Source organism: Octopus bimaculoides, chromosome 1 (assembly GCF_046866305.1).
Source record: "Octopus bimaculoides isolate indiv1 chromosome 1, ASM4686630v1, whole genome shotgun sequence".
NCBI classification, from domain to species: domain Eukaryota; kingdom Metazoa; phylum Mollusca; class Cephalopoda; order Octopoda; family Octopodidae; genus Octopus; species Octopus bimaculoides.
Window position 1 is genome coordinate 66178780 of NC_142928.1, and position 26763 is coordinate 66205542.

A 26763-nucleotide genomic window follows, 5' to 3' on the forward strand; every position below is an offset into this window, starting at 1 on the left:
TTCCAGAAGATACTGAGGCTATCAAGAGTAACCCATGCTTTTACAAGACAAATTTTTATATCATTTTCTGTGGATGTGACGTTGCTTCTTAATTATACAAAGGAATTAATATATTCCAGAAGGTTTTACTTGATCATGCTTACTGAGCCCTCCTGATTGGAGCAGACGTCTTCATAGAAGCACTAATATACAGACCATTATCTTGTGTTACTTTTACGAGGTCATGTAGAAGGGAAGTAACTATGGCATGTTCTCTGTGAAGAGAACACGATCATCTGCATAATCTACGCCCGTTACTTATTATTATGCCTGAGTGACAGCCTTAATTTTGTTGGCAGTTGACTTGGTCTTTCGTCCTTCTGAGGGTTGATAGCATGGCATAAATATTGGTCAAATACTTGGATTGGTTGAATGAATTGCACTCTAATTCTCAATTTGAGAGAGGTGAGAAGTACACATCATTTTAAACAAAATCAATAAAAATTAAAACAACAGAATCGAAATTATTCTAAGTACTTAAAAAAAAAACTTACTTGATTTTCTTCTAAAGTTTCAATTAGTTCTTCACTGGCACGCAGTAGTGTAGTATTAGTAGAAGCATGTTTGTCATGGTCAAATTCCATAGCACCCCAAGTTTCATCCAGGTCTCCTAAAACTTTCTCCATGCTCATTTCCTTCACTGCTTTGTCCACAATGGTTTTAGCTTCTTCCTCATAATTGTGTAAATTCAACAGTAAAAGGTCAGCTAAAGTGCAAGTATCATCCATTACAAAACGTACCTGGTAAAAGAATTGAGAGTTAAGACAATAAGTTAAAAGGTAGAAGTACTTCAATCTCATACCAGTTTCAGTGATAAGTATTTTAGTAGTTCATTATGTTAATTGAGTTTTCCACATGCACTTCTGTGGGCAGCCCTTGAATTTGCTGCCTCTGCTTCCTATACAGGCTTATATAGCACACTCAAAAGTGCTGTTCACATAAAAATACCACCGAGGCAGACCACCCCATTAATCTCCATCTATCTATACTACTGGTACACTTACATCTTTAAAGAAATCTTCAGAATAAGTATAACACTATGTATCTTTCAATTACAGATAAAAAATGGTTGAGAACTCCCAACATAATCCATCAATAATGTTGTTCATTCAATAAGGAAGCTTCGGTGCGATTGCTCAACTAGCAAGAAATTACTTCCCAATTACTCTCACATCACACCTTACTGTCTTCAAAAAGAAAGGACACATTGGATAATGTAGTACTAGATGCACTGCACTTAAACACACACACACACACACACACATACTTTCTCTCACGCAGGTACGCACGCACACATGCACACACACACACACACACACACACACACACACACACAAACACACACACACACGAACGGGAATATATGGAAGATCTGCTTATTTGTGGATATGTTTGTAAGCCATGAGGAGATATGAGTACTGATATTTTGAATAAAGCCTTTCTCCAGTGTGAAAAGGATTAATTTTTTCATTGCAAAGGAGCTTGCTCAAAATGTCAGTAAATATCACTGGGAAAAAAGGTGACAATCTCAAATTAATGATCTTAGTTAACTGGTTGTGGAGGAGGTCATGGTTGCATTGGTGTGGTAGTTTAGAAGAAGAAGGGGAGGAGGAGGAAGAGAAGAAGAATTAGAAGAAGAAGAAGAAAAAGAAGCAGTAGCAGTAGTAGTTATTGTTGATTAAACAAAACAAGTCCTTACATTTGTGGCCTGCATCAGTTGCTGCCAGTGGCGATCGCGTATGGCTTTGTTCTGCAGTTCTCCGACAGCACGAAGAGACGTGAGCATGTTTTTAACTGTGCTTTCTGCTCCGCTATAAACATCCCATGCTCGCATCTCTTTATCTAGCTGGCGGATGTCTTTGGAAAACAGTTTGCAGTCAATGTCCATTTGGTCAACATCAATGTCCAACCATAGCGTCGTCTTCCAGTTGTCGATGCTGCTTTGAATTACTGTTATATAGTCCCAGAGGTGCTTCAGCAAACATAACTCTTTGCGGCATTGTTTCAACTGCTTGAAATCAGGGATGCTAACTTCAAACAGGCTGGCTGATGCTTGCAGGTTAGTCATCTCCATCTCCATTTTGTGAATCTCTTCATGATACTTTTTAATGACAAGTTTGAAAAAAGAAAAAAAAAAAGAAAACTAATAATAAGATTATTAATGATTTTTAATGTAAGTACAAGAACACAATTTTGGATGGTTGGGGTGGGATTAAAACAAGTAAGTCAACCATAGTACTTGACTGGTACTTTATTTTATCAATCCTAGAAGGATGAAAAGCAAAACTGATCTTGACAGGATTTGAACTCAGAATGTTAAGTGTCAGATTAAATACCACAAGGCATTCTGTTTGTTGCTCTAACAATTCAGCCAGTCAATACAAATAGTGGTGCTTTCTTTGCATGTCACTGGGACCCAACCATGCATACAAAGAGACATAAAGATAGGAATTACAAGTGGGGATGGATAGAAACAATGTTACATAAAAACAGAAAGTATAAAGTCATATAATATACATAGGGACATGTTGAAAATTTGATGTAACCGAAACACATCAATTAAACAGATTATTAAGTAAAAATACACACTAATAAAAAAAAATATGTAACTTTAAAAAGATGATGAACAGATAGAGTAATCCATCTACATGTGGGTAAGAACCTACCAGCTAGATTAAGTCAAAGTGCCCCATCACTCAGCCTGCTTCGCACTCATACTAGAACCTGGTGCACCCAATGGCATTTATAAGCACTGTTTTGCATTAGCTATGGTAAAAGACATCTATGTCGAATGAGTATTATTGTTTTATATTGAGATAGATCCTTGATATGATCTTCACCAATGTCCTGTCTTTTGCCTTTCTAAGAAACCAATGTCTTGACTGTAAGACTATTATGGCATTTCAGTGGGTCTTTGAAAGATTGCTTGATATGGTCACATATCCCACAACAACTCCCGGTCTAAAACTATTCTTCAGGACATAGTTGAAGGAGAGTGAAAGAGGAGCAGATAGAAAATCCTGGTCTGACAACATTAAGGACTGGACAGGTCTCAACAAAGCAACCCTGTAACGCATAACAGAACAGAGACCAATGGCAATGACTGACTGCAAAAGCATCTAACGTGGCACCCCAACGACTGGCTGCACCAGTGAAGGGAATTTGATGATGATGATGATAACGAGTAAATCACTCTAAAATCTTCTTTATTCGTCGTCGTCATTGTCGTCTGCTTCCCAACCACATAGTTTCAGGTTTGATCACTTTGTGCAAGCATCTTCAACTCTAGACCCAGGCCAACCTAAGTCTTATGACTAGATTTGGTAAATGGAAACTGAAAGAAGCTCACTGTGTATGTGTGTGTAAAAGAGAGAGAGAGAGAGAGTGTGTGTGTGTGTGTGTGTGTGTGTGTGTGTGTGTGTGTGTATGCATGTGTATCCTTGTCTTGACATCATGTGGTTGTTGTCAATGAATGTCATTCATTTCCAATATTCTGCAAAAACACATCTGACTATGAAGAAGTATTATCTTGCTTGGAAATAGGTAAATGTTGGCAATAGGAAGAGCATCTGACTGTAGAAAATTTTCCTCAATAGATTCATCCAACCCATACAGATGGAAAAATGGACATTAAAATAACAATGATGCCTTATAGTATTTAGTCACATTCCTACTTTATGTTTGTACTGTGGTCAATTTTGTCCCTTCTAGTAGTGGAGTCAATATAATCAATTATACTCTGTCCCCACCAAATTTCTGTATGATATCATTATTATTATTAAGTAATACCTCACCTTGTCTAAATGTTCATATGCATTCTGACAAGTGTAGAAAAATGGAGATATCTGATGAAAAGCTTCACGGAATTTGTGTTGTTTTACATCAAATGCTGCTGTTTTTCTGCGTATATTGTTAACTTCAGCTGCTTGAAGTGGTGCCACCTGTTGTTTGACTGTGATTGCTATTTTCTTTGTATTATTCCATCTTTCAGGTAATTCCTGTTTAGCAAACAAAATTAAAATAAATAAAGACAGAAAAAATTATCAATAAAAACAACAAAGAGAAGTTTGAGTCAATGAAAGAGCTTCTACATGGTTATTCAACCTGCTAGAAATAGTAGTGAAATCTGCTTCAAATAATAGTCTGTAATCTTAAAGAAATTGACACACTGGGTAATGTAGTCTCAGTTTACCTGAAAGAAAATGGGACAGTCATTACCAAACTGCATGTGAGATCATAAATCTACTTGATCAGGGCCAGAGCCAACTTGGGATTAAACAACAAAGATGAGCTAACAGCAACAATGTTATTATGACTTATGATGGTAGTTTCTTGTAGTCCAAGAAAGATGGTTCTGCAATTTCTTGCCAAACAACCAGCGCAAATGATTGGTTTATAGTGATCAAATGTATGTGCTGCATATTAGCTCAATCCCTCCATCAAATTGATGTTGACTGAATCATATCGCAGTGTACCATATCTCAGGTGTGGAAATGACCATAGCGCAATGTGAGATGAAGTGTTTTGCTCAAAAACAATGCACTAGCTAGTCCAGGAATTGAAACCATGATCTCACAATTGTTAGTTCAACACTCTAACCACTAGGTCATGCACCTTCATTACGGCTTATAGCAGCGTACTGGAGGCCCAGTAATGCAGAAATGAGAGTCATAGCTAAGGGCATAATATAACACTGGTGACAGGATATGAAACACTTTATCATTGGCTGGTGGTCCAGTCATAATCATGTTGGTCATCCCCATTTTCTTCCAAGTAATTACTCACCTCTAACTGAATGTGAACCTCCTCTGGCATTTCTTGGTTATATATCTTCAGTAACTCAATTGTTTGCTTCAGAGGTTCAAACATCTCATCTGTAGCAGCTAACCTTTCACGCACAGCACCAAGGTTCCCCATGATAGTTACAAGTCCATTGTAATCACCTTCTTCAACAGTCTTGGTCAGTCCTTCATTAGCTGATTTGATGAATTCAGACAAGTCTGCCAAACTGAGGACGAAATGAAAATATTAAGGTGAAAAAAATGTCCTACTACATGCTTTTCATAAGAAAGAAATATCTAGTAGAGTGAGAGAAAATTCAAATCCACTTTGAAGTAAAAATATAATTTTCATGAATTTGTTTCTATTAATTCTTTTTAGTCAAATAAGAAATAGTCATGGAGAAGTTAAGTTACTGGAACTACTGTTCGTATGGTTATAGGCTCAAACATTACTACTACAGTCAAACTCTAAGCAAAGCACAATAACCTGAATGCTTTGCCAACAGTGAAAGAAGAGAGAAAAAACGACAGAAGGTGAGAAAGGCGGGAGCACAAAGAGAGAGAGAAATGGAAGATAATAGCTGTAATAGTTGGTAACTATTGAGGTTATTGAGGTAATTGTGATCCATTGGATGTTAAACATTGGATGTTAAAGAGTTCAAGGGAGATGAGAGAGTGGTTAAACATGAAAAACAACTAATGTATAAAGAATATATGACTGTACTGATATGAATATGTGATGTAAATGGACAAAGAATGTTGGGTTGAAAAGTGTCTGTTCTCTCAGTGGAAAATGTCCTTGTTGAAGAGTGTCAATACTGGATCTCACTGATAACATGATGGTACAGTCATAGCTGAAATGCTTTTGAACATAGGACTATGTTGTTGTTGTTTCGCATTAACACTCACATCTTATCCACCATTTCTCCTACTGACATCGTTTGATGTCTGGCATCTGCTGCAGATGCACTGAAATATGATTGGGTCACAAAAATATGATTTGGTCACAAAAACCAGCTTCACCATCTGCTCCATCACTGCACTGGTAAACCCTGCTAATCCCACCAACCTCCTGATCTTGCTCACATAATCATTGACCAGCTTGCCTGTCCATCTTATTCTCCTGATCTTGCTGTAGGCTTTAAACACCACTCCCATGTATGCTCTTCAATTTTCTCCACTTTCACCTGATCCACTTTCTTCGTTTCTTTGTAGAGATTTAGCACACTACCTTCTAAGTGCAGCAGCATAAGACTAGCCACATCTTCAATACCCTGCAGCTTCACCAGAAGTCTCACATTTTGTATTCAGGCCACCACATCACCTTCCCCAGCAAACAGTCTCAAAACGTTGCTGCTGATTCTGATTTTTGTGGCCATCATGCATGCTGGCTGTCAGAAAGGCAAGAGCACAAAAACAAGGAGAAAAATATTTGAAAAAAAATTAACTCGGACATATATCTTCACAACTGTTAATGATGTGCTGAAATAGCTTGTTTGTTGTAAGGCACAAATAATAAAGGTTGTTCTTACCACACGTTGCAATTGGTGACAATCCCTCCAAGAGTGATGGGGAACCAGCAAGACCTCACCGTTGTATCCATACATGAGCTCTACCTAGCCTCTGGCCAGAAAGTACTACTACCCTACCATTGCTCCCAACACACACCCATTGCTCACCAGAGACCCATAAGAAAGACGCTGTTTTGAACCTGCTGCTTTGTGATGTGATGTCATTTCCTCTCCACTCCGATCCCTTAATGACATCACTTCCTCTTTCTTCTGGTCACTCATCCCTCAGAGCAATTAGAACTGACTCGGGATTAAGCAACAACAATAAGAACTAGATCCCTTTCAGGTAATTAAGGAGCTTCTATGTAGTCCCTCAATCTGTTGGAAATGTTGTTAACCAAATCCCCCTTAAATCACTGTATGATTTACAAAAAAGGAACACATTTGACAAAGTAGTCCAAGATACACTGTCTGAAGAAAAGATGGGATGGTCCTGATGGAAATGTTGGTGACAGGTCTGCTGATTCAAGGGATGATCTGGAGTTAAACAACAACAACAACAGCAACATAACACATCACGTTACAATACAGTGTAGCACACTATAAACATTGAATCCATGAAAAAGAGACAGGATTGTCACTGCTAGAATACCTTTGAACCTAGATTTTCTGGGTCACATCCAACCTGGGCCTAAAGAATAACGTCTCTCTCTCTCTCTCACACATACACACAAAGGATAAAAATTATAGAAATTACTAACTCTTCCATAAGATTTACAGCACATGTAGAAGACATACTTAAAGAAAGATAAAAGATGCACAAACATAGAGCATTAAACACACAAAGCTCAAAAGATGTACAAACACAACATAGACACTTAAAGCTCACAGAGGCCCAGACACTAACCACAATAACAGCAACAACCATTATTAATAAAATGATCTGATATATTTACCTATTAGTCACATGATCAATTAAGTGTTGTTTAAACATGTAGCTCCATCTCTTAATAATGTTTAACAAAGCTTGTTTGAATGGACTGGCATCAACACGAAACCATGATTCAAAAACTGAAGTTTTCTGAATTGTTTCTGCCACATCATAGATCTTCTCATAGGTATCAATCTGTTTGGAAATGATTGAAAGATGAAAATAAGTCATAACAAAGATTACATTTTTATTTTTCAATTTTCTTTTTAAAAAAATTCATCTTCTCGAAATTTCCATTTTAGTTTATTTGTATTATATTATTATAATAGAGTGGAGGCGCAATGGCCCAGTGGTTAGGGCAGCGGACTCGCGGTCATAGGATCGCGGTTTCGATTTCCAGACCGGGCGTTGTGAGTGTTTATTGAGAGCGAAAACACCTAAAGCTCCACGAGGCTCCGGCAGGGGATGGTGGTGAACCCTGCTGTACTCTTTCACTACAACTTTCTTTCATTCTTACTTCCTGTTTCTGTTGTGCTTGTAATTCAAAGGGTCAGCCTTGTCACACTGTGTCACGCTGAATCTCCCCGAGAACTACGTTAAGAGTACACGTGTCTGTGGAGTGCTCAGCCACTTGCACGTTAATTTCATGGGCATACTGTTCCGTTGATCGGATCAACTGGAACCCTCGACATCGTAAGCGACGGAGTGCCAACAACAACAAAATTTCCTTTCAAGATTTGTTCCACACATAGAAAATGCTGCAAGACATTTTGCCCACTGGTCTACAGATTCTGACAAGTTGCAACCCTACTAAGTACTTATCAGATATTTATATCAAAACAAAGTGTAAAAAAGCACTCAGCACACTCTGTTAAGTGGTCGGCATTAGGAAGGGCATCCAGCTGTAGAAACCATGCCACAACAGACAGTTGGAATCTGGACAGCTCCCTGCTAGCCAGCTCCATGTCAAACCATCCAATCCATATCAGCATGGACAGCAGACATTAAACGATGATGATGATAATGATGATGATGATGATTTTCTCTTTACCTGTTCTTTAAACTGCTCTAATGTTGGAGGGCATTCAGGCACTCCATCTTCAGCATGCGCCTCTATCTCTTCTGTGGTCAAGACATGATTATATAGAAGAAACTGACGCATAAATTCATTTCGGTCATCAACCCATAGATATGCGTATGTGTCAAAGGAATTGCGATATTCACATGCTTTGTTCATGACATTTTGTACACGTTCCATTAATTCATTTCGTTTATCATTGAGTTCATCCATTTCTTCTAAATCAGGCTACAAATAAATAAATACATAAAAGCACACTGGAATATTGTTCATATATCTGAGACAGTGACACTACTATACATACAAACACAAATATCTGAGACTCCATCTTATATGCACCATGTTTGTGCGGTGGTTGCATGGATAATTGTGATGAATCAAAAATTCCAGACATTCTCTTGTATCACCAATACTGCTCAACACTGCTAAAGAAAGTGATGCTGTAGGAAGGTTATGAAATCATTACAACTTTCAGTTGGCAACTGATGGGGAGAAACAACCAGTACATAGTGTAAAGTGATTGGTGTTAAGAGCATTCAGTTTTAAAAACTATAGTAAAGCAGACACTGGAGCATGTTTTTCACTAAATCACACAATTTCTTGATTATTTTCAAAAGTAATTGAAATACATAGACACTGTATAATAAAAATTGCATTTTGTTAGAAGGGTTATTAAAAAATTATTTTGTTAGTAAGTTCTGACCAATAAATTAGTTAGTTAAACGGAATATAAAACACGATACGCAACCTGGTAATTTACTTGGTCACTGTGTTTTGCCAAGCGAAGAATTAGAGTAGCTTGTTTGTAGATGCTGCCAACCACACCATCAACCAAATCATAGAAACCATCAGCAGTTCCATAATCCAAAGATGGAGAAAATACCATGTCAGGTTTACACAATTCTAATTGTGCTTGAAATAATGGTTCATGAGTTGAGTTTGATTCAGTGTTTTCTAGTAAAAATGTCAGGCTGGTATCAACGGTTCTAAAGAATCCATCCACAACTATGTCATCAACATAGTCAACGTAAGCTTTCCAAACTTCTGAATTGGGATCTGCTTTAAAGTAGTCAACATTTTCCTGAAAAAAATACAGAAGCTTTTTCAAAATTCAGTATATCTTTATCCCCTATCTTACCCAATCTTCAGTCCCCACACTCTCTCCATTCACCTTGTGTCTTGTGGGTACACTTTGATACCCCATCACCACCATCTTTCCACTTCCATCCCAATTATTCCCACCCATGCAGGATGGTCACAAATCTCCTCTACAACAACAAACCTGTTTCTGTCTATTCTATCATACTTTAATCTCTCAACATATACCATAAGGCAACCACCCTCTCAACTATATTCCCACTTAGTCAAGGAGGCTCTTTCATCATCATCATCATCGTTTAACGTCCGCTTTCCATGCTAGCATGGGTTGGACGATTTGACTGAGGACTGGCAAGCCAGAAGGCTGTACCAGGCTCCAATCTGATCTGGCAGAGTTTCTACAGCTGGATGCCCTTCCTAACGCCAACCACTCCGAGAGTGTAGTGGGTGCTTTTACGTGCCACCGGCACGAGGGCCAGTCACAGTCTCACTAATGTTGATATTATGGAAGAAAGCACCCAGTACACTTTGTAAAGTGCTTAGCATCAGGAAGAGTATCAAGCCCTAAAAGCAATGCCAAAACTGAGTCACTGGAACATGATGATGATGTTAATTTACCCTGGCCAACCAAGGCCTTTTGAGTTGTGTCTGTGTGTGTATGTGTGTGTACACACACACACACACACACAAACACACCCTTGTCTTCTATGAAAAAAATCATGTCTGGCCATGGGGAAATACTAACCTGCTTGAAAATAGGGGGAGGCTGGTGATGAGAAGGGCATCTGGCCATAGAAAATCTGCCTCAATAAATTCTGTCCAACCTACGCAAGCATGAGAAAGTGGGCATTAAATGAAGATGAAAAAAAATTATGATTTTTATTTTTACCTGTAACAATTTATGAATCTGATCACCTGCATCTTCAATCTCTTTGTACCGTTTTCTCAATCGTTCTCCTCGATCGTCCAAATTTAATAATGACCCAAACTTATCTTCTTTGCGTTCAAATAGCGGTGTCTTGCTCCATGTTGCCATCAGTTGTTCAATCTTTTGAACATTATCCTTAGAGTTGTGCAATCGAGATTCCAGATCATAAACCATGTTTTTAGTTTCTTCGATGTATTCCCAAATACCTATTGGTACAAATAAATGAATAGAATAGGTAAAAATTATCCAATTTCCAAATCTTATTGGCTGTGAACAGGAAAATATCTTCCAGTTAACAATGTGAATCAGTCAACCATTGTTTTATTTATCACACAGCTGAGACAGTGGAGGGTCAGACAAAATGTCTTAGAATAAGGTATAATCCAGAACCCAAGTTCAATTCTTGCTTTTTTAAGAGTGGGGAAGAGAGAGAAAGTGGTATGCTGCTGATCTTTAAAAATATAATATTGTATCATCATCATCATATAATATGATATAATATAGTATATGATATAACATAATATAATATAATTAAATATAACCATCATCATCATCATCATCGTTTAACGTCCGTTTTCCATACTAGCATGGGTTGGACGGTTCGACCAGGGTCTGGGAAGCCAGGAGGAATAATATAATATATAATATAAATAAAAATATGTTTTAGGAAAGTCATGCTAATGCATGAGTATCTTAAAAACATTTTGTCTTTTATCTTTTCCTTGTTTCAGTAATTTGATTGTGGCCATGCTGGAATACTAAACTGAAGGGCTGAATTAAACAAACTGAGAGCAATACTAATTTTTTTAAGGCTGGCATTTATAATGTCAGACTTTTTTGCTGAGCCACTAAGTTACGGAGATATAACCAAACAAACACCAGTTGACAAGCAGTAGGGCAAACAAACACAAACACACACACACACACACACACATATATATACAATAGGCTTCCATACAATCTCCAATATCCAAATTCCCCTCATAAGGCTTTTGTTGACCTGAGGCTAGGGGTTCAATCTGATGCTTTGAGCTTGAAGGCAAAACCACAGGAATGCAAAACAAACTTCTTAACCACTCAGCTATACCTGGACCCTATATTGATGTTATTATTAAACCCTGGGTCTTCCAAGATCAAGCAGACCATTCTGTCATTTTGTATGATGGACTACAGGAACATTCACAACAACAACAACCACTATCTTTTTAACCTTACTAACTTCATCCAGTTATCCTTTATCCTCCAGTCTGCAATGATTTTAGAAAGCTTACCCTTACCTAAATATAAAACCTTACCCTTACATCATCATCATCATTGTTTAACGTCTGCTTTCCATGCTGGCATGGGTTTGACTGAAAACTGGTAAGCCAGCAGACTGCACCAGGTTCCAATCAGATTTGGGAAGGTTTCTATGGCTGGATGCTTTCCTAACACCAACCACTCTTAGAGTGTAGTGGGTGCCTTTTACGTGCCACTGGCACAGGTGCCATTTACCTAACACCAGCATCGACCACGACTATGGTCTCACTTAGCTTGACAGGTCAATACAAGCATGGTATATCGCCAAGGGTCTTGGTCACCTGTTACTGCCTCCATGAGGCCCAACACTTGAATGGTGCTTTTTAGATGCCACCAGTCAGACGGCGCTGGCATTGGCCACAACTACGATTTCATTGGTTTAACAGGTCTTCACAAGCACAGCATATCATCCAACGACTGAAGGGTGCTTTTAATTGGCCAGTTACACAACACTAGCATTGGCCATGACTATGATCTCACTCAGTTCAACAAGTCTTCACAAGCACAACACATCACCCAACAACTGAAGGGTGCTTTTAAAGGGCCAGTCAAACAACACTGGCATTGGCCACTTACCTAAATATTAAAAGCAACAAGAAGCTAAACATTAACTGTCACAAACACAGTTGTGATATTGTTTTAAGCTTATAATTGTCATACAATGGACCCAGGTATTTCTGTGTGGCAATGAAGCTTGCTATGCAACTACAAGATTCTGGGTTCAGTCCTACTGTGCAGCACCTGGGGTAAATGTCATCTACTTTTGCCCCAGGTCAACCAATGCCTTGCAAATAAATTTGGTAAGCGGAAACTGTGTAGAAGCCTGTCATGTGTGTGTGTGTTCATGTCAGTCTTTGTCCCCACCATTGTTTGACAGCTAACTGGTGTTGGTTTTATTATATCCCTAACTTAATGGTTCAGCAAAAGAAACTGATAGAACAAGTACCAGATATTAAAAAAGTAAGTACTAGGGTCAATCTGTTTCTCTACAACCCTTCAAAGTGGTGATCTAGCATGACCATATTCTAATGACTAAAATAAATAAAAGACAGAAGATACTAGTTATTATTTTGGCTTATTGTGTTGTCATATTTAAAGATAAAGAAAGAGAAATTTTGATCTTATCTTACCTGAACTATTCCAGTTCATAACTTTCTCAGCATTTTTCAATTTATGATCAATATCATCAATTTGTTTTTCAATAAGTGGGAATTCTACTTCTATGATGGATGTTCTGATATTGTTATACCAAAGAACTATCATATCAAGGTTGGTGACATATTGGAAAATATCATCTCTTCTAGCATAAAGTTCATTGCTGCTGGTTGGAATATTTTCCATGCCACGGATTTCCATGTACTTAACCTCCTTTAACACAGCAATAAGCTAGAAAAAAAATAAGTGAAAATTCTGAATTTTTTCCTTTATATTTTTAAAGTTATGTAATTTTCAATTAGCTATATAACATTGATTTCAAATTTTGGTACAAGGCCAGCAGTTTTAGTGGATGGGTTGGTCAATTATATCAACCCCAGTACTTGACTGGCACTTTATTTTACTGACCCTAAAAGGATGAAAGGTAAAGTTGATTTCAGCAGGATTTGAATTCAGGATGCAAAAATCTAGAAGAAATGCTGCAAAGCATTTTGTCCAATGTAGCAGCAATTCTGTTTGCTTGCCATATTAATCAGTTTTTATAATATTCATTGATTGATGATGATCATGGTGATAATGATGATCATCATGTTTATTTCCATGCTGGCAGAGGTTGGAGGGGTTGACATAGTCTGAGACAATTCTTATTCTAAGTTACTGCCTACTTAGATGGGTTAGGAGGACACCACAAATCACTTGTATGTTCCATTTTTAGCATAGTTTCTATGGCTGGATGTCTTTCCTAATATTAACCACTTTACAGAATTTGCATTTCACCATAACACCAGCACTATTTAGGTTATGATGTTTCTGATATAACCAAATGGTCCTCTCATCCTAAAAAAAGGGAAGAGCACACTGGATCATATAAGCCTAGACGCACTACACTATGCTAGGGATAAAATGAAGAGATGGTCATTGCTGAAATGCTTTTGAATTTAAGTTTGTTCAGTCTGAACTGTATGTATGTTTTATGGTTGGTGCTCTTGTAGAGTTCAAATGTATGCAGTGGTACTATATTTGTAGCATTTTCAGAGGAGGAAGCATTGTTGGGTGGGTGCCCAAATGTTGCATAAGCATCTGCCTGTGTGTTTGTGTCTTTTTTGTTCATGTTTTGGTTAAATTCTTTCGAACATTTATGTAGGTATGGAGTGTGTGTAGGGTTACTATATATGTGGGGCTTATATTAATGTGCGTAAAATGGTCTATTAGGTTGATGTCCAGTTGCTGTTACCTCTGCCTCATATACTACAGTTTCCATATTACAGTGGCCAATCACTTGACATCTTGTGTTACCCCGACAAGAGCATACTTCCTCTGTCTCAGGTGTGGACCTACATATCAATATCATTTTTAACTTTGCGTGATTGTATGTATAGCTAAAAGACACCCTCAGGGTGTGTCTATTTAATATTTTACAGAACCTATTTGTACGAGGGAAGTGTTTGTCTATTAAGCTATGAAAAATCTTACCCATGCGGGTTTAATGCTTAAGGAGAAGGGTGGTGTAAACCACAACACTTTCTGGTGGTGTCTTCTCTTGAAAGGGTTAGGGCCTGGCATATACCTAATCCTTTCCTTAAAACTGCTGGTGGCTAGAGCCTCATTATAGTACAGAGTGTCACCAACACCCCCAGAGATGGCGTTTTGATGCTAAGGGATATAACTCTTAACTTAAGCCTTACTCAGTTCATCTATATTATATTAAAAATGAACTTGAATTTTGTTTGCTTGCAATGCTACACAGCCAAACTGGTGCATAATGGGAAAATACTATGAATTAACATCCTCCTGAAATGTGAATACAAACAAAATAAAACAAGTTTCGAGTAAATCGGACAAGTGGTTCTTGAGATATCGGGTGTTTTGCAGGTTTGAATACCCCAAACAGTACATAATGGGAAAATACTCCGAAAATAACTTAACCCTCGAAGGGAAGAAACTTTAACCTTTCAATTATGATAGGCAAAGTATTAGAGAAAATTGGAAAAAATGCTTTGAAAGTAAGGTAACATTGAAATGTGAATACACACGGAATAACAGAATTTTCATGTATATCGGACCACGGATTCCCAAGAAATGCAGTTTTGTCGGGTACCTTGGACTATTGGTGACCCAACAGGTCACAGTTAGTCTAGTTTCATCATCTTTTTCACAGCAATTACAAAGTGGTTGTGTCTTTTTTATCTCCAAAAATAAAGAGCAGTAGCCATACTCCATCCCACAACTGCAATCTCTGAAGAGCACAAGGTTTACGTAATCAGGCAGTTATCTAACACTCTGTTGAACCCCTAGTGCGAAACCAATAGGTAAGATCAGCTATAATGGATATGTAATACAACACATTTCAATTAATATACTCACTCTATTGACAAATTTACAAGTGAATATTTTTTCTGATTCATAGATTCTTACATGGCTATATATATATACATATATAGTGTGTATATTGCGTGAGAGAGACAGAGAGACTGAAAGGCAGAGATAGAGAGCATATCTGCACCATCTAGATGTAAAAAGTAACATTGTTTACTTTCTCCAGTAGTGCTGCAAATGTGTGGCACAACTGGTGGAATGAAAAAAATATCTTACATCAAAAATCAAGAAAAGATTGGTGACAAAAAGAGCATCAAATCAAGGACAATCTGCTTCAATAAAGTATTTTCTAATCCACACCAGTACAAAAAAATATGAACGTAATGGTAATTTTGATGATAACAATGTGTACTTGACAGTTGAAATGTCTGTTGCAGAACAAACTGAGAAAAAGGTACTCATTTTAACTGGTAAACAGTTGAACTTCTGTAAAGAGTGGTTTTTGAGGTGTAAGTGTGAAGAGCAGTTTACATACAAAGCTTATTACACTTACAGAGGCATTTTCATTAAATACAAATTTCATATCTAAAAAGCTATTGCTTTCATTTTCTCTCTCTCTCTCTCTCTCTCTTTCTGTATGACTACCCGTCTGCCTATCTCTACGTATATGTGTGCGTATTTACTAACCTGAGCATCAAAGTTCACTGAGATTAAATTGGTCTGTTCATTTCTTGACAACAAAGGTTGGGACAGGTTAAAACAGCAGGCATCATCAACAGTTTTTGCCCACTCTGTGTATTGTTCCTGTTCAAAACTACAGCATAACATAAATATACAAACAGCAAATGAACAAAAAATAAATACTTGAATAATATATAAATCAAAGTGTTAGGATGCTTACAGGGTGTACCAGGCATATGTAAAGAAATTTGACTTACCCTTCGCTCCAATTTTAGCATAAGCCATTGATGACCTTTCTTCACTGTTCCTGATTCTAGGCAGTCTTTTCTGCTTTTCTCCAGTTGGATTCCAACTTCCTTGCAGCTTCCTTTCAGATTTCACAGCATCATATGTTTCCTTGAGGGAAGCCTTTCCTCTCCCAGGTCTTGTTAGCTTTGAATTATCATCAATGTATCTATAACTTTGCTTCTATCTAGGTAAAGTTTCAGCCCTATACAAACCCATTTTTACTTCTGGGAAGAGGTGTTCCATATTAGCTCGGTCCCCTATCCTTTGACCAGTCCAGCATGGGAGATCCTATCAGGGGCTTGCACTCCACTGGCATAGCTCTAAGGGTCATTGAGGCACACAATCTATCACACTGCAACAACAACCAAACCTTGTGGAAACAATCAATTGATGATCAAGTTTAATTAAGATAACCAATTGCTTAATCATCCTAGTCAAAGGCATATAAATAGTTAATTAGCTTTCTTGACTTAAGGGATTATGGTGAGTTGAGTTTTAAAATGAGATTACAATCTCACCGTAGTGGCAAAACATTCCAACTAATAGAGGTTCTTGGAAAGAATACAGAAGCCAAATGAGTTTGTATAGAGCCAACACCCATACCTAGAGAATAGAAAAGTAAGAGAAGCATTGATGACAATTCAGAGCTAACAAGAGTTGTGAGAAGGAGGTCTTCCCTCAGGGTAACATATGACATTGTGTAGCAAACTCTAAAAAGAAGCCATAAGGAAGTGGGGATTCAACTGGAGAAAAACAGAAAAGATAGTCCAAAAATGAGAACAGTGGAGGAAAGTTTTTGATGGCCTATCCCCTTTAGGAAGTTAAAGGTTTAAGAAAAAGAAAATGAAAGAATCAAATGATTGGTTAACCCTTTGGCATTCAGTCTACGCTATCAAATGTAATACTTGTATATTCACATTGTATTGAATTAATCGTGCATTATTTCATAGTTTTGAGATTTCAAAGATGTGATTGCTTATTTTTAGAATGGCAGAATAGGAGAGGTATGAGAGACAAGATCCTGCTAGTTTGAACATAAAACAGGTAGATTATTTTGACCAGACATGGCTGGGTTAATATTCTGATTACAAGCATGTTTATTTATCATTACACAATGATCAAGCATAACTGACAAGAATTTTAGGTGAAAATTAAATTTTAGGAATTCCAGTAGTCAAGATGAAAACATTCAAGGAATATAATTCAAATGGCTATTGAGTTCTTACATATATAATAAATGTCCCAATTTTTTTTAGAAGTGAGGGAAATAACTGTGTGGTCTCCAAGCACTTCTGAAGGACATCAGAAGCATATGAGATGGAGTTGACTAAAACCAGAAATTGAAACCAATTCACTACTTCATACTTTCAATGGATGCATAATGAAAAATTATAGAACTAACTTGGAGAGTAGATTCATCATTTCTTCATATTTTCTGTAAATAAGGATTGCTTCTTCATTTGTTGTACAACTTGAAATGGAAAAAAAAAGAGAAAAAAGCAAAAAAGTAACACAATTATCACCATTATAATGTTCATTTTCCTGTTTGTGTATGGACAGGATTTATCTTATAACTTTTACTAGTTTCAGTCATTGGACTGTGGCCATGCTGGAGCACCACCTTGAAAGGTTTAGTCAAATAAAGCAACTCCAGTACCTACCTTTTGTTAAGTCTAGTACTTATTCTAGCAGTAACTTTTTGCTGAACCACTAAGTTATGGTATGTTGTTGCATGGACCCCCAAAAATCATATACAGAATCTCAGGGGACAAATGAACCCCAGTTGAAAACCACTAAACTAAACCCTTGAAAGTGGTGCCCCAGCATTGCAGCAGTCTAATAACTGGAACAAGTAAAAGATAAAAGTCAAAAAATATAAATGTGCTAAAGATACCAATTACTTCTAAACATTCAGTTGGATATGATGTACATTTTCTTAAGAAGAGATGACTGGAATTTGTAACAACAATAACTACAACATTCACCAGTAAGAGTCTGTATTATACAAAAACTGTTAGTGAATACAACACTTCAATTACCTATGGTCAAGATGTTTGAAACTGCCAACTGAACTAGTGATTCTCTCTTGCAATTCTTGGGCCCACTTCAAACATCCAGATACTTTTGGCATGAATTTATGCACCATGATGCATCCTGTCTCTTTCAACAGAACCATTTGCTCATTGTACATTTCCTTTGCTGTGTCCAATTCTTCATTGAGCATGTCAACAATTTTCAGGTATTTTCCATTAAAATCCTTCTTAATCAATGGTCTTTCTAAAAGGCTTCCCATCATATCAATTAGCTTTAATAGATTAACAGAAGAAAAATAAATAGATTAGTGAACAAAATATAAAGCAACTAAAATCATAAAGAAAACCTCAGAAATAAAATAAAATTATTCTTTTGAGGAGCATCATCATCACCATCAACAACACCACCATCACCATCACTACTATCATCATTCTACAAGGTTGTAGTCATAGATATTTTATACCTGAACAAAAACAGGATGATCATGGATGTGTTGAACATGCTTAGTTAAATGTCTGCTCAATCAGGCTGACCCAGGACCAAACATTCATTATTATATCTAATTGTTTTACAAGTTTCTTTGCTTTGCTTATGGTTTTTTATTTTTTATTTTTCTCTTAGTACTTTGTCAAGGAGGAAAAAACAGCATCCATTAGCCTTTATTTTTACAAGACTTCCAAGACAAGTAGGAGAATAGGAATAATTTATTCTCAAACTGGAGATTTGATTTGAATGCTTGCAACAGAGTAGACTCTGCTAAAGACACTCAAAACTCAGGTGGTGGCATTAAACTGGATTAATTTTACCATAAAAAAATCCAGAGCACAAAATGCTGAAACAAATACAAGGAAACATATCTGCTGCTGTAACAAATCTGCCAATTCACTGTCCTGGGCTGGTGTTTTATGGTATGAACAAAGGAAAAAACCATCCTTGGCAGGATTTGAATTCAGAGTGCAGGACTAGAACAAGTCCCACAAAACATTTTATCATATACTCTAACCAGAACCAGATTAAGATCCATAGAAGCCCTAAGCGCTTAGAAGATTTCAGTACCCCCACTTATATATGTAATTCAAAATATAAACAATGATAAACCATAAGATAAATTTTTACTTTTCAAAATGAAACAAAACTAATAGTAAGATGGAAAATGTTTATTTTTGTATACGTCTACTTTATTTATATCTGAAAAGTTTTCCCCTATGTTTTTTAATTACAAAGTCTTTGATCAGATCCTCACTATGATGCCATGAACACTTTGAAATTTCAATCATATAAACCATTTCAAATATTATTTCAACAAGTTTAAAGTGATTTCTTTTGTACCATAAACCATTTACCATTTCTGTGGTTCCCCCTCTTCACTTGAAACCCTAAGCATATGCTTATTTTGCTAAGTGATTAATGCAGTACTGACTCTAATGATTTGTCACCTTAAGTAATTTACCATTTTATAGTTCTTGTCCTTTGCTTTCAGTTCTTTCTTTTATAAATGTATGTTTGGTCCCACTTTCTTAATGCTCATCTTTTTAAAAAAAAATTTTTGCTTATCTTTTAATGCATTGTTCTTATCTCATCTATGTACATTAGAAATAAAATATTATGGGGGACATTACTAGTAAAGATACTAACAGGTAACACTTCAGAACTTATTTGGAATATTCTATTGAATGTATAAAATATAACAGGTTTCATATTAAAGAATAAATGAACATAAAAAGATTGTCTGTTGTTGTTATTTAACCCCAGGTCAGGCATTTTGATTGAATAGACTTATGGTCAAAAGCATTCCAGCCATGACAATTCCATCGTTTTTCTATGTGCAGGGAACCCAATACTACATTATACAATCAATCCTTATTTCTAGCTGGTCATATAACAATGCAAAGGTTACCTCAGTGATTCAAAAGTTTTCTTGTAAAACAGATAGTCATAACACCAACATGCTTGGTGCTCCTAAGATACCAGCCAAATATTACTTAAGGAGTTATATAAGATTGAGATTGAGAATTAAAGTTATGTCTCACCTTGAAACAAGATTGAAGACCGGAGCAATCATCAAATCCTTGGCAAATTATGGTACCCAATCTTCGATCCAGGTCATAGATTCGATTTTGGAACTTCTCATAATCATCAAGAAATTCCTTGTTTAAAATTAGAATAGAATTAAAATTCAAACATTAACAGTTTTGGTATTTAATTAAGCAAAAAAAGAGGCAACTCTTAATTTAGTACGTAAATTCTAATAATCCTTTCTACTATAGGCACAAGGCCTGAAATTTGGGGGAGAAGGATTGTCGATTACATCGACCCCAGTGCTTCACTGGTACTTAATTTATTGACCCCAAAAGGATGAAAGGTAAAGTCGACCCCAACGGCATTTGAACCCAGAACATGAAGACAGACAAAATACCGCTAAGCATTTCGCCCAGTGTGCTAACGATTCTGCTACTTCGTCACCTTTGTAAATTTTAACAATACAATGTATAAGAACTACAGTCAGCTAGCCAAGGCTGTAGCCTTTTTACTTGTCTGCCAAACAAGCAAGAGTTTGTACTATGACACAGATACTGCACTGAATTTATGGCTAAAATACCTAACTCTCAGGTGACCTTGTCTTCTTAGCTGCAGGAAAACTTACGATATGATTACTTAATAAATCTGTTAAGATTGTAGTTACAATCTTACCATGGATAAAGCATGGAGAAAGATAGATTCTACTAAATTGATTTACTCTAAATACATTAAATGAAGACAATATGTCCAAATGACTCCACAGGTAGGAGTCTTGGATAACTTCTATATACTCTGGAGCTATGATGTATCTCATGGTATGCATTATTTTAACTGCATAAAGTACAGGGAGATAACTGGTACAAATCCATTGAAGGTTTTGGAGAGAGGCTCAGGGATGGGAGAGGTGGACTCAGTCAATGCTTAGATCAGGCCTGGTTAATTCGGATTACATTGCGGGCCACTTTAATCACAGAAAGTTTTTTGAGGGATGCTTGTATACTTTATGCACTGATAGTCAAATAATCAAATTACAGAATCAAGAATTTTTCATTCTTTTCATTTCTTTAAAATTATAAAATTGTAGGCTAGCTTTATTGCCATTTATAAATTTTAAATTTATTTGAAAACAAATGTTTTACACAAACAATTTTATTTTGAAATTAAACACAATACTTCAAGAAAGTAACAAGCGGGCCATGGGCCTCAGGTTGGCCAACCCTGGCTTAGATCATAAGAGGAACAGAAATAGTGGAGAAAAGTAACTAGAAGTTGTATTTAATACCCACATTCACACGCACAGATGACTTCATTCTGTTAAAATGATTAGTTGCCACCTACTGTGTGACACCTCAACTTATATATTTATTTCTTTATTGCCCACAGGGGTCTAAACATAGAGGGGACAAACAAGGACAGACAAAGGGATTAAGTCGATTACATCACTCCCCAGTGTATAACAGGTATTTATTTAAGCAACCCCGAAAGGATGAAAGGCAAAGTCAACCTCAGTGGAATTTGAACTCAAAACGTAATAGCAGACGAAATATCGCTAAGCATTTCACCTGGTGTGCTAATGATTCTGCCAGCTCGCCACCCTAACCTCAACTTATATATTGTTAAAGATTACTTCCTTCAGATGTAATACAGAAAACCTTCTACTAATTTGCATAAAATAAAAATATATTATCATCATTTATTTTCTCAGTCCAATATTCATTGGAGGGTAGTGGGGTAGAGTCCTCAGGCAACTGTCTTAACACTTTTCCACTGGATTCCCAAACATCACCAACTGAGACTATGGATATTATCCAACCATTTTGTTCTTAGTCAACCCATTAGTCTCCTGTCAGTTGGTTTGGCTTGAAGAATCCATCTTGTGATCCTGTCCTACAACGTTCTAATCACAAGCCCATAGTACTGGAGATGTGATCTGACAATGCAGAGAAGTAGCAACTCAACCTGGAGAAACTTCATAATGTCAGAGCTATGCTCCCTATCAAATAATGTTATTCCAGAGATTCTTCAGAGGAAGTTAATTTTATTTACTTGTATTCATAATTGTACTCTTTAAGGCATTGGCACTCCATCAATTATGACAATAAGGGCTTCCATCTGATCTGATCAATGGAACAGCCTGCTCATGAAATCATCATGCAAGTGGCTGAGCACTCCACAGACACATGCACTCTTAATGTAGTTCTCAGGGAGATTCAGTTCTTAGTCTGACACAGAATGTGAGAAGACTGGCCCTTTGAAATACAGCCACTACTCATTTTTACCAGCTGAGTGGACTGGAGCAACATGAAAAAAAGTGTCTTCCTAAAGGACACAACACACCGCTGGGTTTTGAACTCATGACCTTACGACTGTGAGCCAAATACCCTAACCACTAAGCCACATGTCTTCACCTTTCAGGCATTACTCAACATTCATGATCAGAGGTGAGGTTAGGCATGAAAACCAAAATGTCGACAGCAAGTTTCGTTTCCTTTTATCAACCTCTCTTCTTCTGAGGGCTGTATACTGAAGTTGGCACATTACTGTACTAGCAACAGCAATTCTAGCATCCAATTCAACCTCTTGTCTCCTGCCAATACAATAAAATAGTCTGAAAATGTATTCCACAGGTGAAACTTTTCAAAATATAACCAAACAGGAGAAAATGTTACCTGGTTATTTGAATCTAATGTGTCATAGGTTTTCTCCTGGAATACTTTGTATTGTTCTTTAAATTCATCACTGATTTGGATAACTTGTTTGCTTAGGATTTTACCTTTGATGCCTCCAAGTTCGACCTTCTCAAGCTTCATGAATTCAGTTGAGGTTTCCATTAATTTCTGAAAATATCAAAATAAAACACAGTAAGTTTTATTTTTTATGAAATGTCTATAATTGATAGAGATGCACAGTGGAAACTACTAAAAACCAAAGAAGCAAATTGGAATGCTGACTTTAAATAACATAAAATATAGCATTAATTCTAAGTATTTTGTGGTTTGTGAATAATAGTGTTATTACTCTTAGTTCAGAATTAAAGTCTGTGAGTTCAAATCCAGTCTGAAATATTATATAGACAAATGGATACCGAAGGACAATCAAAGATCAAAATGCAAACTATGAATGTATATATATGAATATATATATGAATATATATATCTATATCTATATCTATATATATATATATATATATACATATATATATATATAGATTGCAAAAGGCCTGGTTGAGGGCCCAACTTTTTACAGGGCTTAGAAAAACTGAAGGACCGCTGCAATAAGTGTGTAAACCTGAGAGGGGAATTTGTTGAGTAAAGTCATAATTAACTGATTGTCTTGTATTTTCTTTTACCAAAAGCCAGGAACTTAGCAGCACCTCCTCATGTAAATGAGGCAATGACTAGTGACCGAGACCTTTGGAAATATGCTGTGCGTGAGAAGACCCGGCAAGACAAGTGAGACCATAACCCATGGCCTTTACCAGGGGTGTAGCCAACCCACTTATGCATACCTTTCCTTCTTTGGACACAAAACTCTGCTTGCGAAGACCTGTTGAAGCAAGTGATAGATGAATAAGGAAGGAAGGGGCGATGGCAAACTTCGTAGTGGGATGATGGAAATACTACAGTGAAAAAAAAAATCAAACAGCATTTCAACTCTGCATGAGTATGTATGTATGTATATAAAAGGAAGTCATGTGAATGTGCATGTGTGCGTGTGTGTGTGTGTGTGCAATAAAAGTGGGATGGTGAACATTCAATGCTGAAAAGAAAAATCAGTCAGTGTTTCAACTCTGTGTGAGTATATGCGTGCATGTACAAGGGAAGTGTGTGAATGTTTGTATGTGTGATTATTATGTACCTTAATTATATATAAACTACAACATTTTTGATGGCACAGGGCCAGCTAATGGTGTAATAATGTCCAAAAAAATCACTGAAGTCAAAAAGGCTGGTAGACTACAAATAAATTAGTTATTAGCAACAGCAGCAGGACTTGTAATGAATAATAATTGGCGTATCCAACTCAAATCAGATGTGTTGTCTTGATCACTTTTAAACTGCTATTAATATCCAGCGATACCATCTATATTGACAACATGTGCTCAGTAAGTACTGACTATACTGGCTGATTAAAATGATCACCTGCATTGGTGGATGTAATATCAATAATGCTAGTCAACTCTTCAGAGAGTAAACTAGCATATTTTTTATCTTAGACACATGTAGGTGCATGACTCAGTGGTTAGGATGTTTGGCTCATGATTGCAAGGTCATGAGTTAATTCTTAGCAATGCGATCAGTCCTTGAGCAAGACATTTTATTTCACCTTGCACCAGTCCACTCAGCTCGCAAAAATGAGTAGTATCTGTATTTCAATGGGTCAGACTTGTCACATTCTGTGTAACACTGAATCTCCCGGAGAACTATGTGAAGGGTACATGTATCTGTGGAATGCTCAATTACTTGCATATTAATTTCATGAGTAGGCTATTCCATCGATCAGATCAACTGGAACACTTGTCATCATAACTAACCCAAACCCTAACCCTAACTGACAGAGTGCAAGGTTTCAGGAGACACAAGTATCTTGAGGAAAGTTTTGAAGGAATACAGTCCTTTTTTTTAATTTACCTTCACAACTTGAATTCTTTGCTGAAATTTATCAAATCTATCAAACACTAGAGCAGGAGAGAATTGCCACAGTTTAACTTGAGTTTGATCTGAGAAATATTCTTCCAGTTTTGATTTGTATTCTTCATATGTATCTTTAAAGCATTCTAAAATTTGCTCAACATTTCTCACTTTAACCATACTTTCTTCAATTTCTCCTTTGAAAATTTCAGTTGGTTCAGAATGATCCCTTGCCTACAAATAGAAATATCAACAAAATATCTGAGAGAAATACACGGCAGTCATCACTGAATTTGACAGACAACTATAAGCAAAAGTACATACATACCTCCAGCCAACCAAGCATCCATCCATTCATCCACCCCCATCCCCACACATACACACAAAATGTACTAAGTTTTGTACAAATTGAAGAATAGAGATTAGCAAGATAACAAACAATCTTCATGTCATTATCTGAATGGTTGCATTCATAGAGACGTCATCCTTATGTAATGTATATGTGGTAAATAAATTTGGTGAAGTACATCCATTTCTAAGCTATATTCTTAAGGGAAGTTAAATTAGCAGCTCTCAAATTGAGGCATTTTGTCCCTAAGGGAGAAATTTCAAATCTAAGAGAAGAAATCTTAACCAGAAGGAAACTGGGAGAAATTCCAAAGAAAGATCACCAGATTGGGAAAGAATGTACCTTGTGCACAATATATATATATATATATATATATATATATATATAAAGCACCAACTGATCATGACCAATGCCAGTACCCACTGACTGGCTCCTGTGTCAGTGGCACTTAAAAAGCACCAGCTGAATGTGTTCGTTACCAGGCCTGTCTTACTGGCTCCAGTGCCGGTGGCATGTAAAAATCACCAACCAATCGTGACCGACGCCAGTACTTCTTACTGGTTCCTGTGCTGGTAGCACGGAAAAAGCATCACCCGAACGTGATCGTTGCCAGGCCCGCCTTACTGGCTCCTGTGCTGGTGGTACATAAAAAGCACTCACTACACTCTTGGAGTGGTTGGCGTTAGGAAGGGCATCTAGCTGTAGAAACTCTGCCAGGCCAGATTGGAACTTGGTGCAGTCGCTGGCTCTCCAGACCTCAGTCAAACCATCCAACCCATGCCAGCATGGAAAACGGACGTTAATCGATGATGATGATGATGATGATGATATATATATGAATATGTGCATAAGGTACATTCTTTACCAGGTATGGCATGCTTGGGTAACCTTTTTTGAGGAGTGTGCTTCACAAGACATGATTCATTATCAGGCAGACCACACTACTAAAAAATTTAAGGTAAGTTTTCGTTAGGTGTGCCATTGAGAAAGTTCCATAGGTTACAAGTCACCTATGACAACTCTAAGTAGTTAATCAACTTGATAGAAATAGCAGCCAAATCTTCCTCAAATTATACCTTGCTGTTTTATTAAAAGAAGGACAGTGAATAATGTAGTAAAATATACAACATGCCTGAATAAAAGATGGAATGGTCACAACTAGAATCGGAGAGTCTTTGATTAAAGGTCTATATGAACAGGAAGAAGCTAAGCAATAACCATCTACAGCACTTGTAAATTGTATAGAAACAATCAAATATATTTAGGATACAAACCAAATTGATGACCAAGTTACAAGTCTCTTGCAGCAAAACTGTGATACGTGGAGCTGTATTGTAAAAGTTGGAGTTGGCCCATATAAGGCAAATGACATGTATAAGTGGAGGAAAATGTTCTGTCAGGTCTGTGAAATCAGCTTGTTGGATATCAGTGAAGAGGTTGTGAAGCGGTTTTAAGAATATGTTTATGTCTCTTGCTTCATCAAGAGCTAAAATGATCAAATAATAAAAGAAAATAAACAAAAAAGTTATATGCATATAAACACATACATACATATATACACATCATTTTCACTAGTGCTGGTTCTGTAAAAAAATTTTAAAAAAGAAATACTCAGTTCACTCCAT

General features: G+C 36.8%; 1 protein-coding gene across 1 annotated transcript in view; it reads right to left on the reverse strand.

Moving 5' to 3' along the window:
• LOC106870727 (dynein beta chain, ciliary) overlaps nt 1-26763 on the reverse strand; it is a 111022-nt gene that overhangs the window by 69290 nt on the left and 14969 nt on the right. Inside the window, exons 6-21 of the mRNA XM_089351930.1 lie at nt 26413-26624; nt 24790-25023; nt 22828-22995; nt 20170-20286; nt 18145-18410; nt 17508-17576; nt 15824-15950; nt 12796-13051; nt 10328-10572; nt 9089-9421; nt 8314-8568; nt 7288-7457; nt 4825-5047; nt 3834-4037; nt 1739-2140; nt 534-779 (exon numbers count right to left, since the gene is read on the reverse strand). Coding sequence (XP_089208056.1) covers nt 534-779; nt 1739-2140; nt 3834-4037; nt 4825-5047; nt 7288-7457; nt 8314-8568; nt 9089-9421; nt 10328-10572; nt 12796-13051; nt 15824-15950; nt 17508-17576; nt 18145-18410; nt 20170-20286; nt 22828-22995; nt 24790-25023; nt 26413-26624 — 3527 coding nt within the window. The remainder of the gene's footprint in view (nt 1-533; nt 780-1738; nt 2141-3833; nt 4038-4824; nt 5048-7287; nt 7458-8313; nt 8569-9088; nt 9422-10327; nt 10573-12795; nt 13052-15823; nt 15951-17507; nt 17577-18144; nt 18411-20169; nt 20287-22827; nt 22996-24789; nt 25024-26412; nt 26625-26763) is intronic.